Source organism: Zingiber officinale, chromosome 4A, assembly GCF_018446385.1.
Source record: "Zingiber officinale cultivar Zhangliang chromosome 4A, Zo_v1.1, whole genome shotgun sequence".
In the NCBI taxonomy this organism is placed as follows: domain Eukaryota; kingdom Viridiplantae; phylum Streptophyta; class Magnoliopsida; order Zingiberales; family Zingiberaceae; genus Zingiber; species Zingiber officinale.
This window is the reverse complement of record NC_055992.1, coordinates 102641765-102659523: the sequence shown is the minus strand read 5'-3', so window position 1 is coordinate 102659523 and position 17759 is coordinate 102641765. Positions and strand designations below refer to the sequence as shown.

At 41.3% G+C, this 17759-nt stretch overlaps 1 protein-coding gene across 1 annotated transcript; it reads right to left on the bottom strand.

Moving 5' to 3' along the window:
- Window positions 1–10928: 10928 nt before the first annotated feature.
- On the bottom strand, window positions 10929–13645 carry LOC121970379 (LEAF RUST 10 DISEASE-RESISTANCE LOCUS RECEPTOR-LIKE PROTEIN KINASE-like 1.2). Its single transcript, XM_042521072.1, has 4 exons — window positions 12609–13645; window positions 12483–12518; window positions 12088–12333; window positions 10929–12014 (listed from the first exon to the last, which is right to left on the bottom strand). Exons 1-4 carry the CDS (start codon window positions 13351–13353, stop codon window positions 11095–11097), a joined length of 1947 nt encoding a protein of 648 aa, XP_042377006.1. The 5' UTR covers window positions 13354–13645; the 3' UTR covers window positions 10929–11094.
- Window positions 13646–17759: the final 4114 nt, after the last annotated feature.

The following is a 17759-nucleotide window of genomic DNA, read 5'->3' as shown; positions in this document are numbered from 1 at the left end:
GTCTTTCACCTGGCTTCATTCACCAGGATTTTCCCTTCTACCTAGCTTCACTCACTAGGACTTTCTTCTGCCTGGCTTCACTCACCAGGACTTCCTTCTGCCTAGCTTCACTCACCAGGACTTTCAGTCAAGTATCCAATCAACCTTGACCTACTTGACTTTCCTTCACAATCTTAACTGGTCAACCTTGACCAAACGGGAATTGTATCAACAATCTCCCCAAATGAACAACTGCACCTGCATTGTCCATATCATCTATACCCAATATATTGTCAAACATCGAAACCCAAACCAAGACTTAGGCTTGGTTAACCAGGTCAACCTTGACCTAGGGAATATTGCACCAACAATCTCCCCCTTTTTGATGTTTGACAATACCTCTTGTTAAGTTAGGAAATTAGGCTACTCCCATAGCTTCAACTCCCTTCATGCCAATATATGAATAATGGTTCCCTTCATTCTCCTCCTTTCCTAGAGGGCAAACTCCCCCTTTAGGTACTGAAGGCCTAACTTAACCATGCATTCTCCCCCTATTGACACACATCAACAACATGCCCTCATCATTGGGCACACATCAAGAACAAACTCTCTCCCTGAAGAGTTACCCAGCGTTGTTTACAACTTCACTCGTTGCTCATAACACAATAATGAAGGTCTCATACCCTTCATTATCATCAATTTGCTCATCCGTGAGCAATAACCACTTAAACAATGAGGATATACACTCCCCATTAAATCCCAACGCCCAACCTTGAGCATTTCTCTAAAAGAAGGTTAACCACCTTCCAAGGTGTATGAAATCAACCTCAACCTAAACTTCAATTTAGTCTTTCTTAACCAATCCATCCTTGTTTTCAATATGAAAACACCCTTTTTATGTATACACATGTATTTTGAGGGGTTAGGAATGGTTACCTAGACTAAAATAGGGCAAAATGCTAAAAATAAGCTTTCCCAACCAAAATTAGCATCTTCAATCGATTGGAGTTGGGTTCCAATCGATTGAACCCTGCTGAATCGATCCACTGATCGATTCAGTCTTCTTGGATCGATCAGCTGATCGATCCAGCGAGCTTCTGCTCGCGAGAAATGCCTTCTCAATCGATCGGCTGATAGATTGAGGCACTCCAATCGATCCACTGATCGATTGAAGGCCTGAAATTGCTGAAATTCAATTTCAGCCAATTTCAGAAACCCCTAGAAAATTCTATAAAATTCCAAAAATCATAAAAATTTGTGTAGACATTATTTAGGGTATAATTTATCATGGAAAAATAGTTTTCTATGAAAATACATCATATTTTCAAAGATTGATATAAACTTGAGAACTTGTAAAAACTTTAGTGTTTTCTTCAAGTTTGTGTCTAACTATTCAATGGTGATTACTATCAAAAGATAGCTTTCACCAGGGTTTTCCAAAATTATTTTAAAAACATTTTCAAAACCAATATCCCACTATGTTCCTTGGGCTTAATGCACATGACTTGTACATTAGCTTTCCCAATGATGGGAAAACACATAACTATGTGTTTTGATGAACTTAAAACTCAAAGAAATGCACTAAATCAACATGTTGAGTTTTGTTCATCATCCTAACATCTCACTTGTATCTATTGTGGACAAAACATATACAAGTCATCTTATAGGTCTTTGTGAGATGTAAAATTTGGTTTTGCCCTAATCTAGGGATCATGCATATCTATCTAGGCATTTTGTGGATATTGAACATCCACCTAGGATGTCACTTGTTGACTTGTTGATAAATGCCATTTGTCCTCAATTTTAAGAAAATAAGCATAATGCATGATAATTTTATGACATACATCAAAAAGAAATAATTTTCAAAAGAAAATTTTCTTATAACTACATGATGTATGTATAGCATGACATGGTATTTTTGTATTTTCATGATAAGGCATGAGTGCAAAAATAAAACATGATGTCATGACATATAATGAGCAAACAATCATGGCAAAGTCTAGCATAAATAAAATACCTAGATTACCTATCTAAGTATCGTTAATCTTAGCTAATCCTAAAACTTAAACCCTAGATTGCCCAAAGTGCTTCAAGAGAGTGCCAAAACCTAAATGGGCATTTCTAATTCTCTTGATTAATTTATACCAATTGAAATTAAGCTTATTCCACAAATGTTGGCATATTTCATTTTTCCACAAGAGTAGCACTTTAAATTAAGGCTCAAATTACCTTTAATTTCCTAAGAACATACCAAAATCCCAACTTGGTAGGTCTTATAATTTTTCAATATGTGTCATTTTAAAATAAAACCAAAACTTCTCAAATTTGGCACATTTTACTCTTTCAAGGAGTAAATCATAAATCCATTTCATTTTCAAAAGTTTATAATAACTTTGAAAATGCTCCTTGAGTGTCAATTTCTTCAAAGTTGGGTTAACTACCCTTCTTCTTAGAGTTGACACTCTCTAACCCATCTATAGGGTAGAGAAGATGCTCCTAGGAACCCAAAACCTATTGGTACTCCTTGGATGCTCTAGGTATTCACTAGGGATAACTTCCCTAGATACCTTCCTAGTGACCTTGTTTGGCTTCTTAGAAGCCTTGGTCACTTTTTCTAGATCAACTCTAGGGATTGCTTCCCTTGTGACCTTGTTAGTGACTTTCTTAGACTTCTTAGAAGTCTTAGTCACATTTATTGCAAAAATACTCTTAGGAATAACCTTCATAGTATTTTTGACTTGACCACTAGACCTAGGGTTGGTTCCATAACTATATGGAACCCTATGGTAAGAGGGCACATCCTTCTTAGCCTTGGGTTTGTATCCCAAACCTCTATGGACATTAGATAACCTTTGTGATCCTAGACCTAGGCTATGCTCATTTTGCCCTTTTAGGATATTTTCCATCCTTTTTAGGGTCTTTTCCATTTTATCAAGCCTTGACCTCAAGACTTGATTTTCTATCATCAAATCCTTAGATTTTGATTTTTCATTACACCCATGAGCATTTTGTTTCTAGACTTATAACTATGGTCCTTAGTGTGATTGCCTAGATTTTTATCTATCTTCCTAATCCTAGGTGTGGTAGTCTTAGCATGATAAGCTACATGATTTTCTTTAATTTTATCATGCCTCCTATTTTCATGGTAAATAGCATTAAAATGATATAAACTTGAATTAGCATGCTTTTTACCATTATGCAAGGGAATAGGCTCAATGAAAGTTACCTTTCTTTTCACCTTAGAGGCTCCCCCTTTAATTGAGCTTCCTCCTTGAGCCTTGACCATCTTCTTTCCCTTGGGGCATTGACTTCGGTAATGCCCCTTTTGATTGCAAGAGAAGCATATAATATGCTCCTTGCTCTTCTTTGTATTGGGGATAGTCTCCTTGGGCTTCACCTTATCCTTTTGTGCCACTTGGCCCTTCTTCTTGACCAATTTAGGGCATTTACTTTTGTAATGCCCATGTTCCCTACATTCAAAGCATATGATATGATTTTTATTATTAATTGAAATGTTTATACCTTTGCTTATAGGGGTGACATCTTCTCCTTTTGATCCGGAGGTAGAAGCTTCCTCTTGATCCGAAGATATTCCTCCATTCGATTTTGCTTGACTTGCGGAGGTGGAAGCTTCTTCATCCTCATCTTCTCTTGACCCGGATGTGGAGGATTCTTCTTGCTCTTGCTCCGGTGTCAATGAAGATTGCTCCCCCTCAATCCTAGAGGTGGAGGCTTCACCTTCTTCTTCATCCTCTTGTACATGAAACAAGGAATATGCTCCTTCCTTGCTCTTTTGATTGCACTCCTTTGAGGATGAAGCTTCTTGGACTTCCTCTTCTTCGGAAGTTGAGCATCTCTCAACTTCGGAGTCCTCCTCTTGATCTTGATCCAATGAGTCACCCTCTTTGGATTCCTCTTGATTCGGTACAGTGGAGGGTTCTTCATGGATTGTTGCCAATTTGCTCCAAAGCTCCTTGGCATCGTTGAATTCTCCGATTTGAGCCAAAATGTGGCTAGGCAATAAGTTGACCAAAAGCTTGGTCACTTTATCATTTGCCTCGCTCCTTTGAATTTGCTCCAAGCTCCATTTGCTTTTCTTGAGAAGCTTGCCCTTGGAGTTTGTTGGAGCTTTGAAATCTTCCATTAGAGCAAACCATTGCTCTATCTCCATCATAAGAAAATTTTCGATTCTTGATTTCCAAGAATCGAAGCTTGTGGATGTGTACGGTGGAGCCACCCTTGTGTCAAATCCAAGTCCATCTTGGAATTGCATCTTGAAGTTGAGCTTCTTGAAATCTTTGACTTTTGATGAATTTGCTTCAACTTCTTCACCCTCTAGCTTTGCTTGTTTTGTTTGCCCCTTCCGGCGATGATTCCGGTGAAGAGCGACCTTGCTCTGATACCACTTGTTGGGACCGAAAAGTAGCTAGAGGGGGGTGAATATCTCGTCGTGCGCTTCGTGTTCTTAGTTGCTTGTTTCTTTAATGGTGTGCAGCGGAAATACAAGAAACAAACACATACAATGCTAACAAATGGATTTTACTTGGTATCCACCTCACAAGAGGTGACTAATCCAAGGATCCACACACTCACACACCCTCCACTATGAAAACCCTCCTTTATGGTAACTACCAAAGGCGGAGAAGCCCTACAAGTTCACACTACAAGAAGAAAAGGAAAGGGAAACAAAATACAACACAAGCTTACAAGAAAACCCTAACCCTAGCTTTCTTCTTCAGCTGTAGATCCGCCTCTTGACTTGGAAAACCTCCAAGAACCTTCAAGAACTGGCGATCTGAACTTTGTGGAGAAGTTGTAGGAGCACTGTGTTGATCTGAGACGAATCGGTGAAGTTCTGCCGAAGGAAATGAACGCCTGCGGCTTAAATCGACGCCAACGGTCGGATCCCAATCGATTGGATTGCTCCCAATCGATCGGGGAGGCTTTGGATCGATCCACGGATCGATCCAAAGCGTCTCGTGCTCTCTGGAATATCCTGGATCGATCGGTGGATCGATCCAGGGCTTATCGCGCATAAACAGCAGCTCCCAATCGATCCACTGATCGATTGGGACCTCTCGATCGATCCACCGATCGATCCAGAGGGGTTCTGTTCGCGGGGACTCACCGGATCGATCGGCGGATCGATCCAAATCTTCTGGATCAATCCACTGATCGATCCAGATCTCCTGGATCGATCCACTGATGGATCAATCAGCTGATCAATCCAAATCTGCTAGATCAATCGGCTGATCAATCCAGATCTTGGTTTTTGCCCAAAACCAAGTCCAAATCCCCCTAAACCAACATCTAGTCAACCATGACTTGTTGGTACATAAGACCTAGCATCCGGTCACCCTTGACCAGCTAGGACTCTCTCACCAAGTGTCTGGTCAATCCCTTTGACCCACTTGGACTTTTCTCTTCTTGCCAAGTATCCGGTCAATCCCTCTGACCTACTTGGACTTTTCTTCCTCGTGCCAAGTATCCGATCAATGCCTTTGACCTGCTTGGACTCTCACCAGATGTCTGGTCAACCTTGACCCCTCTGGATTTCTCCTACCTGGCTTCACTCACCAGGACTTTCCCAATTGCCTAGCTTCACTCACTAGGTCATTCATCTGGCTTCACTCACCAAGATTTTCCTACTGCCTAGCTTCACTCACTAGGACTTCCCAATTGCCTAGCTTCACTCACTAGGTCTTTCACCTAGCTTCACTCACCAGGATTTTCCCTTCTGCCTAGCTTCACTCACTAGGACTTTCTTCTGCCTGGCTTCACTCACCAGGACTTCCTTCTGCCTAGCTTCACTCACCAGGACTTTCAGTCAAGTATCCAGTCAACCTTGACCTACTTGACTTTCCTTCACAATCTTAACTGGTCAACCTTGATCAAACGGGAATTGTATCAACAATCTCCCCAAATGAACAACTGCACCTGCATTGTCCATATCATCTATACCCAATATATTGTCAAACATCGAAACCCAAACCAAGACTCAGGCTTGGTTAACCAGGTCAACCTTGACCTAGGGAATATTGCACCAACAGACTTATATGTGTTTTAGTGCATATTAGATATAAGTGAGATGTTAGGAGGATGAACAAGACTCAAGATATTGATTTAGTGCATCTTTTTAAGTTTAAGATCACTAAAATACATAGTTATGTGTTATCCAATCATGGGAAAAGTAAATGTATAAATCATACACATTTAGCCCAAAGATTATGGTTGGAAATTTAGTTTTGAAAATAATTTTAAATATAGTTTGGAAAACTTTGGTGAATGTTATCTTTTGATAGGAATCATCATTGTATAGTTAAACATAAACTTAGAAGAAATATTAAAGTTTTCAAGAGTTTCCAACTTTGTGTCGATCTTTGAAAATAAGATATATTTTTTTAGAAAATTATTTTTTTCATAAAAATGTGGAGCTGCCACATCAGTGGCCCCCTAGAGTCGGTCCCACGGATATGGAGGGAGATAAATGCAAGTACGCAGCTGAAAGTGCATGACCGAGACACTAACCCCAGGTAATGACACCCTTAGGATCGAACCCTGAACCTCTCGGACACGAAACCATACGCCCCCAACTATGCTATGCCCTAGGGACGAAAACTATTTTTTCATGATAGTATATGACATAAATAATGTCTACATAAATTTTCATGATTTTTATAATTTTGTAAAATTATTTATGCATTTATGAAATTCAGTTAAAATTCAATTTCAGAAATCAGAAATGAGAATAAACTATAGCAATCAATTACCCAACCTTAATCGATTAGGTCAATCGATTAAGGTGAATTCATGTGAGCATAGTAGCTCATGGAATCAATCACTGTGATCAATTTAAGGTGTTAATCGATTAGAGTAATCGATTAACACTCGGTAATCGATTAAATCTCAACTTTAATTAATTAAGAGAGGCTTTATCGACTAGTAGCTAACATCAATCAATTAAGTGTGTTGATCTTAGTTTAAATGGTCTAATTTCAGTCCATTAAGCTATGTTTAGTCGTGTTAACTATCTTTAACCCTAAAAAATTCACATATGAACATTTGAGGGTAGTTTTCTTGTTGAAAGAAGAAAGGATTAGTTAAAAAGACTACGTTGGAGTTTATGATGAGATTTAGTTTCAAAGTTAAATTTTGAACCTCAAAACTTCAAATTTTAGATTTTCTAAAGGTTTAGAAACTCTAAGTTATTGTTGGTATAATCACAGAAGTTTAGAGCATGTTTTGAGGAGAAGCTACTCCTTAAAAACATGGTTTATATTTTATCTGTAAACAATGAAATAATGGAAGGTGGAAACCTTCATTGTTTTGCATGCTCAAGGTTAAGCATTGGAAAACAATAGAAGATTTGGAATCTTCATTGTAATGGGTAAATGCTCTAGGATGAACATTGTATGATGGAAGTATGCTCTAGGATGAGCATTGAGCACAATGAAGGGTATGAGATCTTCATGATGATGTTGTGAACAACAAGTAAGGTTGTGAACATCATGAGATAACTCTTAAGGTGAAGAGTTTTTTATGTGTGCCAAAGGGGGAGAATGTAAGATTTAAGTTAGGAAATTTTTTATTTTCACGGGGGGAGATTATGAAACCTTTATGTTAAGGGGAAGAATAAAGGAAACCCTCATTCATGCTTTGGCATGATGAAGAAGTTGAGGCTATGGGATTAGCCTAACTTAAACGTATTGTCAAATATCAAAAAGGGGGAGATTATTGGTGCAATTTCCCTAGGTCAAGGGTGATCAATTTGACTAAGCTTGAGTTGACTTAAGCTTGAGTTGACTTAAGCTTGAGTTGACTTAAGTTTGAGTCTTGATATTTGAGTTTTGATGTTGACAATGTATGGAGATTGTAGGTGAGATTGGTCAAGGTTGACTGGTTCGATGTGAAGAAGAGTCAACTAAGTCAAGGTTGACCAAAAAATTGACTGGGAAGGCCTAACTGGAGCTTAGGCAAAGACAATACCAACGGGAAGGTTGACAGAAGAAAAAAAAATCTAAGTTAGTCAATATTGACTAGAAACTTGGTGTGAAGTCCTAGTGAGTGAAACCAACCAATTAGAAAATCCTGATGAGTGAAGTCAGGTGAAAATCCTGAAGGATCGAAAAGAATTTAGATATCTCCACAATGACATAATATTGTCCACTTTGGGCCTAAGCCCTTATGGTTTTATTTTTGGGCTCTACCCAAAAGACCTTTTGCCAATGGAGATATCTTTTTCTTATAAACACATGATCTTTCCCATATGTTTTCAATGTGGGACTATATTTGCAACCTTACAACCCCAACAAATCCTAGTGAGTAAAAATAGGTGATATGAAATTCCTGGTGAGTAAAGCCATACAGTTGAAAAATCTTGGTGAGTGAATCTAAGTGAAAATCCTAGTGAGTTAAGCTAGGTGATATGAAAGTCTTGGTGAGTGAAGCCAGACGGTTGGAAAATCCTGATGAGTGAAGCCAGATGAAAATTCTAGTGAGTGAAGCTAGATGATCAAAATCTCTAGTGAGTGAAGCCATGCATGACAAAATCTATGTGGGTCAAGGTTGAACGAACAGTTGGTGTTTGAAAGTCCAAGTGGGTCATGGAGGACCAAACACTTGGCAACGAGATGGAAAGTCGAAGTGGGTTAAGTTTGACTGGACACTTAGCACAAGGAGAAAAGTCCAAGTGGATTAAAGGATTGATCAGACACTTGGTACAAGGAGAAAAGTCCATGTAAGCCAAAGGATTGACTAGACACTTTGTGAACAAGTTTCAGCAGATCAAGGTTGCCCGCATGTTAGGTGAAGGAGCCTTAGACTTAGGTTTGGAAGTTAGGATTTGATAATCGATTAGGTTAATTGATTACACCATATGTTAAGCGATTAAGTTGTTGGCTTAATCGCTTAAGGTTCGGAATTACGAGAAATGAAAGGGAGCTGAATCGTTTACCTTAAGTGATTCAATAGGGTTTAATCGATTAATCTGATCAATTAAACTCCATTTTGTGATAAAACATAATATTTGGTAAGCTATTAAGCAGGGAGGTTTAATCGCTTACGGGAGTCACCTCGTTTGAAGTGGATACCAAGTAAATTCATCTTGTTAGCATTGGAGGAGCTTGCTTTGAGTTTTTTGCTGCAATAACATCTACGAAGCGAACAACTGAGCGAGATAAACTATTAACCCCCTCCCCTCTAGCTCCCGAAGTGACCCAACACAAATGAAGATTCTACGCTATCCTGCAACACAGAGAACGTTAGTGTCAGGCCAAGGAAGGGGTCCCCAACGTTGATCCTCTTACGCTCAACTCAGTACGTAATTCAGGAGAAGAAAATAGTGGAAGAAAACTATAGCAACGAGTATGTGAAAATATAGAGCGTCACATACCTTCACATGTAAATGGAAACCCCCCTTTATAGTGTCACTGTTGTACTTACGCACACATCTCAAAGCATTTACATGTTTCTCAAAGCATTCCTAAGAAAGGACAGACCATAAAGTGCTTTATGATACATTTCCTTAAATGAGCGCTCAAATCTATGTGATTTGATAGGCTGGAAGCTTCTAAAGCATGATTTACCTGTAGAATATTCTCTGTCCTTTATAGCACAAACTTTCAAAAGAGTATAGCATGGCTGGTATATGGGGCCAACGTTAGGCCGACCGACCATCACTTAGGGGAACCGTCGGCTCGACCTTATGGGTCACCACCGACGACCCGGTATTCACTTGGTTTTTTTCCTTTGTCGTAAAGGAATAGCGTGTCCGATCGGCCCACATCCCTGGTCGGTTGAGGATGCAGGTTGGGTTACTCAATGCTCAGCAATGAGGATGGTCTGCCTGTCCTGGGTTGAGACACAACATCCGACCAAGCAGGACGGCCAGTCAGACGCTCACGTCCAACTGACCATGTGGCCAGTTTGGGCACACCTCTACTATTGTTGGTGTCTTTGATTCTTTCTTGACTTTGACCGCCATGCCAACCGGTCTTCCCCATTTTGACCAATTTTTTTAAGGGTCCACCTTTATCGCAGTTGTTGACCAAAGGAAGGCTCCGCGTTGTCCTGCATAATACAGAGAGCATTAGTGTCGGGCTAGGGAGGGGGTCCCCGACGTTGACCCTCTGGCGCTCAAGTCAATGATCGAGTTATCGAGAGGAATGATGAAAAGACTGTAGCAAAGTGCGTATGTAAAAATGCAGTATCGCGTACCTCTACTTGTAGATGGGGACCTCTTTTTAGTGTTATTATTGTGTTTATGTACGCATTCGAAAGCACTCCTAAGAAATAACAAGTCATAAAACCATTCTGACACCTTTCCTAAAATGAGTCCGTAAATCTTTGTGATTTGACAGCCTGGAAGCTTCGAAAGCCCGATTTGTTTGCAGGATATCCTTTGTCCTTCGTAACACAGACTTCTAAAAGAAAGTACGAAGCTATTGGGCCATGGGGCCCACAATGGGTTGACCGGCCAACACTCAAGAGGATCGCTCACTTGGCCCCACGAAACGTGAGGAGTGACTTGGTCTTCATTCAACCTTTTCATTGGCATCAAGGGTGTGATATGTCCGCTCAATCTGTAGGTCTGATCGGTCGATCGGAAGGCCCGGTCGACTAGGTTATCACTGCTTATTGCATCTTGAGGCCTTGAGGCCCGATCGGCCGCTCAAGGGCCAATCATCCATATGACCCATTCAAGTGTATATCTGCCCTAGTTGGTGAGTCTGAAGGATGATCACTTCTTGACTTTGATTACCTCATCAGTCGATCTTACCATTATTGACCGGCCTGTTAGGGGATCCGCCTTTATAACCTTATCATTGATCTTGTAAGTTGTCTTTTCTCCTTTATCTTATGATCTTGCAAATGAGATTTAAGATGACAAATTCAAAATAAGATTGCTAGAATCTTGAGAGTCCCACCGAGTTATGCTAACTCAATGAAAATAAGAAAAATCAAAAGGCTATTCTTTACCATCAAATTATCAAATTAAGAACAGAGGAGAGATAATTTGGCATCCATACATCAGATTTTACCTCTGAAAGTCCTCATCTTGCACATAAACAATTAAATTTATAAACACAAAACAGTTGCCATGCCATTGATCGTTCTTCACTGACTTGTGCTCGGTGTCGTAGAGTTACTGGCCCATTTGTTCATGACCGTATCAGGCGACATCGGCGCGACATTCTTCAGTAATTCAGCATCATCGTCTCCGATCTTCTTCTCCAGTCTGCGCCCCTCCATTTCTATCGTTCTCAGTGAATCGAGCACTTCCTTTATGGATGGCCTCATGTCTCCGTCGGTCTGCAGGCACCTGAATGCCACCTCGGCAGCCATGGTCATCATCTTCCTCGTGGCTTGATCGGACTGGTAACCCAGGCCAGCGTCTACCAGCTGCTCAAGGTCGCCGTTCTGGATCTTGGTCACCGCCATGCTCGACAAGTTGATCTCGCTCCGGTTCCGCCCCATGTCGACGGCGGGCTTGGATGATATGAGCTCGACCAGCACGACCCCGAAGCTGTAGACGTCGCTCTTGTTGGTGAGCTGGTAGCATTGGTGGTACTCGGGGTCCATGTAGCCCGGCGTGCCCTGCGGAGCGGTGGAGACGTGCGTGACGTCCTTGGGGAAGAGCCTCGAGAGGCCGAAGTCGGCGACCTTGACATGGAAGTTGCTGTCGAGCAGAATGTTGCAGGTCTTGACGTCGCGGTGGATGATCGGCGGGTTGACGGCGTGGAGGTAGGCGAGAGCATCCGCGGCCTCGATGGCGATGTTCAGTCGCATCGGCCAGGTGAGGATTCCCTCGGCGGCGCGGTGCCCGTGGAGGTGATCCGCCACGGTGCCGTTCGGCACGAACTCGTACACCAGCAGCAATCCCTGGCTGTGGGGCGAGCTGCAGCCGTAGAGGCTGACGAGGTTCTGATGACGCAGACGCGACAGGATCTCTATCTCGTTCACGAACTGCTCCAGCCGCCGGCAGTTGTTCTCGTACAGCCGCTTGACGGCGATGGTGCGTCCGTCTTGAAGCGTACCTGAAAATCGTTCTGTCAGTTTCAAATTTACCAAAAATGGCAACTGAGTTCCAAGTTTAGAGATCATGGCAACCTTTGTAGACGGTGCAAAAGCCTCCATCGCCGAGTTCATTTGCGGCATTGAAGCGGTTCGTTGCCTGCAGAAGCTCGTCGTACGAGAAGAGATGGGTCTGTAAACGAGCACTGTCGATGTCGGAATCCTTCAGATGCGGCTTAAAAATTGCATCTTGAATAAGATATTTCGATCGCTTCTTGTGCTTCTTGTACAGAAAACAACCGCAAAGCAGGGCAGAGACAACACCAGACGCTCCCAAAACACCTGCTTACCATGAACATATGTCAGAGCAGAGGAATAGATTGAGTCATTAGATTCTCTGGTTTTGTGAATTTCTCTGTGGCTTTTTTATTTATGGATATTGATGACTGCAGGTTGCGTATCAATCATTGGAATTTGGATTGAGATCTTACCGATTACAATTTGCAGCCTCCGATTGTGAGATCTTCCTGCAAGATGTGAATAGCAAATTACACATGAAGACGAACTGATTATGATCGACGATGAAAGCACTCTGTTGTACTGAGTCCGATGATTACCGCAAGTATTCACATGAACTCCGTCGGCGCAAATACACATAAATTTCGCGGTACTTTCATTGAAGCCACACCTGCCGCCGCTCTGCAAGCACGGGTCGCAGTCGACGGCTGACCAGCTGAGCAACCAACCTTTGCTCAAAGTCTCGTTGAAGCTGTCGCCCCGAGAATAGTTGTGCGCCGGCTCGATATACAGTGTACAACCGGCGTCAGCAAAATCTCGCTGGCTTCGAAATCTGTTAGAGTCATACTCCCCGCCGAAGTAGGCAGAAGACTGGCAATCCATCGGAATTACCCCGTGCTCCGTGAGGTTATTATGATCGGAGCAATTGAGCAGGAAGTAGACCTCGGTGTTGAGGGGGCTGACGCTGAGCGGGTAGAAAGTAGTATTGGTGGTGAGGTTGGCGTAGGGAAGCGGGCACTGCTGATCGAGGAACTCGACAGAAGTGAGGATGAGCGATCGGTTGTCGTAGAAGATGTCGATGAGGTAAAACTCTCGGTCTATGAAGGTCGTCACAGGGGTGTAGCTGTTGTTCTTGCAGGTGACCTTGAAGGAGGAGTAGCCACAGTAGGATTGCTGCTCGCCGTCGAGCCAGAAGGGATAGGTGATGTTGCGGCCGTCCCCGCAGCTCTTAGGCTCGCAGTCCTCCATGGCCGGCGTTTGAGCCAGCGCGGGCTTCCTTCCCGCCAACACGAAGAGCAGAGCGAGGATGGACAAGGATTCGGTGAGCATCGACTTTGGATTCATTTCGCAGTGAAAGAGGCCGAAAGGGAAGAAGGCAGGGAGGAGGAGGAGAAGAAGAGATCAAAGGCAGCATGCGTGATCAAGTTCGTCCACTGCGACATGCATAATTTAATTCAGATGTTTGGACTGGACTGGGTCATCGTCCAATCGAGGGCAGGAGTTGACGGCTCTCGGATCGGAAAAAGGACGGTCCAAGCAAGCGGTCGGCGGCCGGCGGCTGCGTGCCTGGTGGTCATACAAGATGACGAGGCGAAAGCTAATTCCCTGAGTATGGACAGCGACACAGCTAGCAATCTCGGCTTTCAATTTCTCCGGTCAACTCGTCTCCTTTGTCCAATTACCACGAAACTTCCCGTTCTGAGAAACTCTTGATTAACAGATCCTGACGCAATTCGTCAACGATTAGGGGGGAAAAGTCGTTTAGCAGAGCATCACACAAGGATATAATAATGCAAAAATCAGAAGGCATCCCAAATGAAAATGAGCATGGAAATGAAACTTGACACCGACAGAGTAATAATTATTTTACTGATAAAATATGAAGGAAAATTAGAGAAAAAAAGACCAGAAATCATCTGAAGAACACCCAAGAAAATCTTACTGTGTAAAAACAAAACTTTGTTAATAATATTTGAATATTCCTAACTAAAAAACAAAAGAAAAGAATTTCTAATATAGATTTCTATTCTTATCAAGTAAAAAATGAAAAAAAAACTTATAAAATTTTTAATAAAAAAAAATTAATAAAATAGTATGTTGGTATAATAATAAATCCTAACTCATAAATACTAACAATATTATAAAAATTAAAATTACTAAAAATAAATCCCAAGTCAAAAATTATATCATTATTAAATCCACTTATATTGGTTATGCACCAAAACCTCCAATGCCCTTCCTTTAAAAAAACATTAAAAAGATATTCCATGAGATATTTTATCCACATAATACCTCTTATTCTAATATTATTATAGCAACTATCAAAAATTATAATAATGTATAGAAATTACTAAGTAATTGATGAAGGTTATTTTTATTTCCAACGTTATTTCTAGTTGTTACAATATGTAAAAGTTATTACTTAGCTACTTATAATGTGCAACACCTAAGATAATATTACTATAGTATTCTAGTAGTTATTTAGTAGCTTTTATAACTATTTTAAAATAATTTTAATGGTAAAAAAATATTTTAATATAATAGTATTTATAGTTCAAAGTTTTAAGATTTATAATTTACCTATTACAACCTATTAATCAAATTAAATCATAAACTTTAAATTTTAAATAACTTATACAGTTACAAAGTAGTTTCCACTTACCACTTCCTAGTAGCTACTAGAATAAGTAGCGTTCTTTTAACAATTTGTATAGGTTGGGACGCCTTTTAATTTTAGTCCAATATAATATGATGGGATAATTACGTGCAAAAAAAAAAGTTTTCTTTTAAAGATTAATAGACAAATAGCAGATGTTGTAAACTGTGTGGTAGAGAGGTTGGAATAATAGGTATAAACAGGGGAAAGTAGAGGTTTTAGTCAATAATGTCAAAGGTCCTAAATGTTGGCTTGGTTCAGCTTCTGACCGATCTAATTAGTTCAAACTGCGTGCAACGTAAGTCAATTTGCTTGGTAGACCGACCTAACTCGAGCCCACCACTCATTGGTGAACCGAATCCTCTTCGCTCAGCCAAAGTTAAAGTAAAGTAAACACGCATCGAATCGCCGTGTAGAAGGGGATCCCATCTTAGGTTGTGTTTACTTCTATACTAAAAGGAAAGAAAGGGGAGGGAGAGGAGGATAATATCGCCTTTTTGTTGTTGTATTTACCTATTGCACTACTCATGTCAATAGCCTATACCTTAATGTTGATAACCCACAATCTCAATTTATTAAATTTTAATAAAAATTTTCAAGAAGATGTTATTAAAAATAATATTTGTCTCCATAAATACAATCTTAATTAATAAACGCCAATAGAGATTAGGTAATAATTTTTTTTGCCAATGAAAATCATTCTTCTTCTAACTTTGATTCATTAAAGTCAAAAACAATCAAAAGAAAAGAGATAGAGAAGAATAAATGTTGAAATACTTGAAAAGGCAAATAGAACTTTGAAGACCTTGTATATTTATTTTCAAACCATTTAAGTGGAAGCAACAATCAAAATCTCTCCTTTTTCTCTCTTTTGCACAAATTAAACATGTGTTTTTTTAGGATTGGAGAAATCCAATTATACTTATTGGACTAGGAAAAAGATCTTAAGGATTTAATTATTTAGACGAAAAATATACAAAATCCCTCGGGAAATGTAATTTTCACTAGATTTAGAGATATTATTACCAAAGAGCGCATTAAAAAAATAGAAAGGATTTTAAAATTGAATGATTGGTTTATGTATGATATTTGTCTATAATTTTAACAAGTGCTTTTATTTTATTATGCGTAACTTTATTTAATTTACATTATTTTACTCAACCTTGTAAACAAGTTTGGATATTATTTAATATTATTTAAATCATGGACCATATTCCCAAAATATTCTTCTTCTTCGACAGTAGGTTAGTTATTTTTGTTTAAAATTATCAAGAGAACTCCAAATCAATTTAAATTAAAATTAATATATTTTTAAAAATTTCTTTAATATATTTATACACTTAGATCTAAATTTAATAACACAAATTAGGATCAATAAATTAAACTGAGAGCGTAACTTTAATTTTTTATTCTACTAATTTAAAATGTCGCTGTTCTCAGATGAAATTGATTGACGAACATATAAAAAAAAAGAGGAGGGGTATTTTGGTAATATGATATGTGATTTGTATATTATAAAAATTGAGTATGGTGGAATTTGGTTCAATAAAAATGCCGTTTAATTTAAATAGATATTGTAATTTTTATTCAGTATTGATCCGGTGATAAGGACGGAGGATCCTCGTTGGCGGAAGGTCAATGACATGTGGAGGTCAAAGGTCAGGAGATTCAACCCTGAGACCCGGTCGACCGGACGAAGTAGGCCGACCGACCGGACTAAGTAGGCCGACCGGCCGGAAAACCTCCGAGCCGAATGAAAGACAACCCGACTAGGGGTCGGGTTTCCGACGCTCAAGGTAATAAGGTTTCAGGTCCGAGCGGGCAGGCCGCTCAGCTAGGGCACCAGGCAACAAAGAGGCAGGAGTAATCTCATCCGAGCATACGACCGGGAGTCCTCCCGGTCAGACCGATACCTACAACCGGCGGCATAAGGGATATGCTTGCCGAGCGGCCTAACCGCTCGGCCCTAGAACAGACAGGGGACACAAGAGGACAAAGGAGACAAGGGATAACATCATCCTCGAGACGTCTACCGTCGACAAGTAGCAGAGATGGCGGCCGAGCCGTACACAGGATCATACGGTGGAAGCTTCCACCGTCACATCCGGGATATGCTCGGACGATTGCGGAATGACGCCAGAGGTACTTTTCTGACACAGGCTCATTAAGGTATGTTTAGGGAAGCATGCACGCATCGAGAAGTGTGTCCGCGCTTCCCCGGGATCCTATATAAGGACCCCCAGACGTCGACGAAGGTATGCGCAAATCTTTACTGTAGTCACATTACGCTGCCTCTCTCGTTGCCTGACTTGAGCGTCGGAGGGTCGTCGCCGGGAAACCCCTCCTGGCTCGGCTTCTTTGCAGGTTCGCCGGAGATCTACGCCACCAGTCGGAGACAGCGGAGCCAAGAAGATGGAAGAAGCTGGACGTCAACTTCTGGTAATGCTCTCTCCCGAGGAGCTCGAAGCACTTGTCCAAGCGCGAGCAGCAAAAATCGTGGAGCAGCAGCAGAAAGCCCAGGCCGAGCGGGCAGCGCAGCAGGCTACATCAGCCTCGGGGGGCCGAGCGCCACCCGAAGACAGGCAGGAGCAGCTCTCAATATGGGGGCAAAATAAGGGATCGGCCGACACCCAGATGGGGGCCCCGCCCGCCCCGATACCTTTTCATCGGGCTCTGTTCCAGACGCCCTCGGAGGTAGCGCAAGCTAATCAAGACAAGGGATCTTCATCAGACGAAGCACCCGTTCGGGATGTTAGAAAAGGAAAAGCGCCCCGAACGGATGCATCACTCGAGCGGACCAACCGGCAGTTCTCAGATGTCATCTTACGTTATCCACTGCCGAGGCATTATGTGCCTCCTGCGATCGGGGAGTACAACGGGACAACCGACCCAGACGACCATCTGGGTAAGTTCGACAGCAAATGCTACTCTACATCAATACACAGATGGTGTGAAATGCGAGTGTTCCTCACCACGCTTTCAGGATCGGCGCATCGATGGTTCCGGAGGCTGACGGACGGATCTATCACAAGTTTTAAGGAATTCCGAACGGCGTTCCTCCATCATTTTGCAAGCAGCAGGCGCCACCAGAAGA

Bases quoted from the DNA above. Each gene is read 5' to 3' on its own strand.
- LOC121970379 (XM_042521072.1), bottom strand. From the start codon at position 13,353: ATGAATCCAAAGTCGATGCTCACCGAATCCTTGTCCATCCTCGCTCTG. The intron at 12,519-12,608 runs GTAATCATCGGA...CACATCTTGCAG, and splicing joins AGTTCATGTGAATACTTGCG to GAAGATCTCACAATCGGAGG. The intron at 12,334-12,482 runs GTAAGATCTCAA...CATGGTAAGCAG, and splicing joins GAGGCTGCAAATTGTAATCG to GTGTTTTGGGAGCGTCTGGT.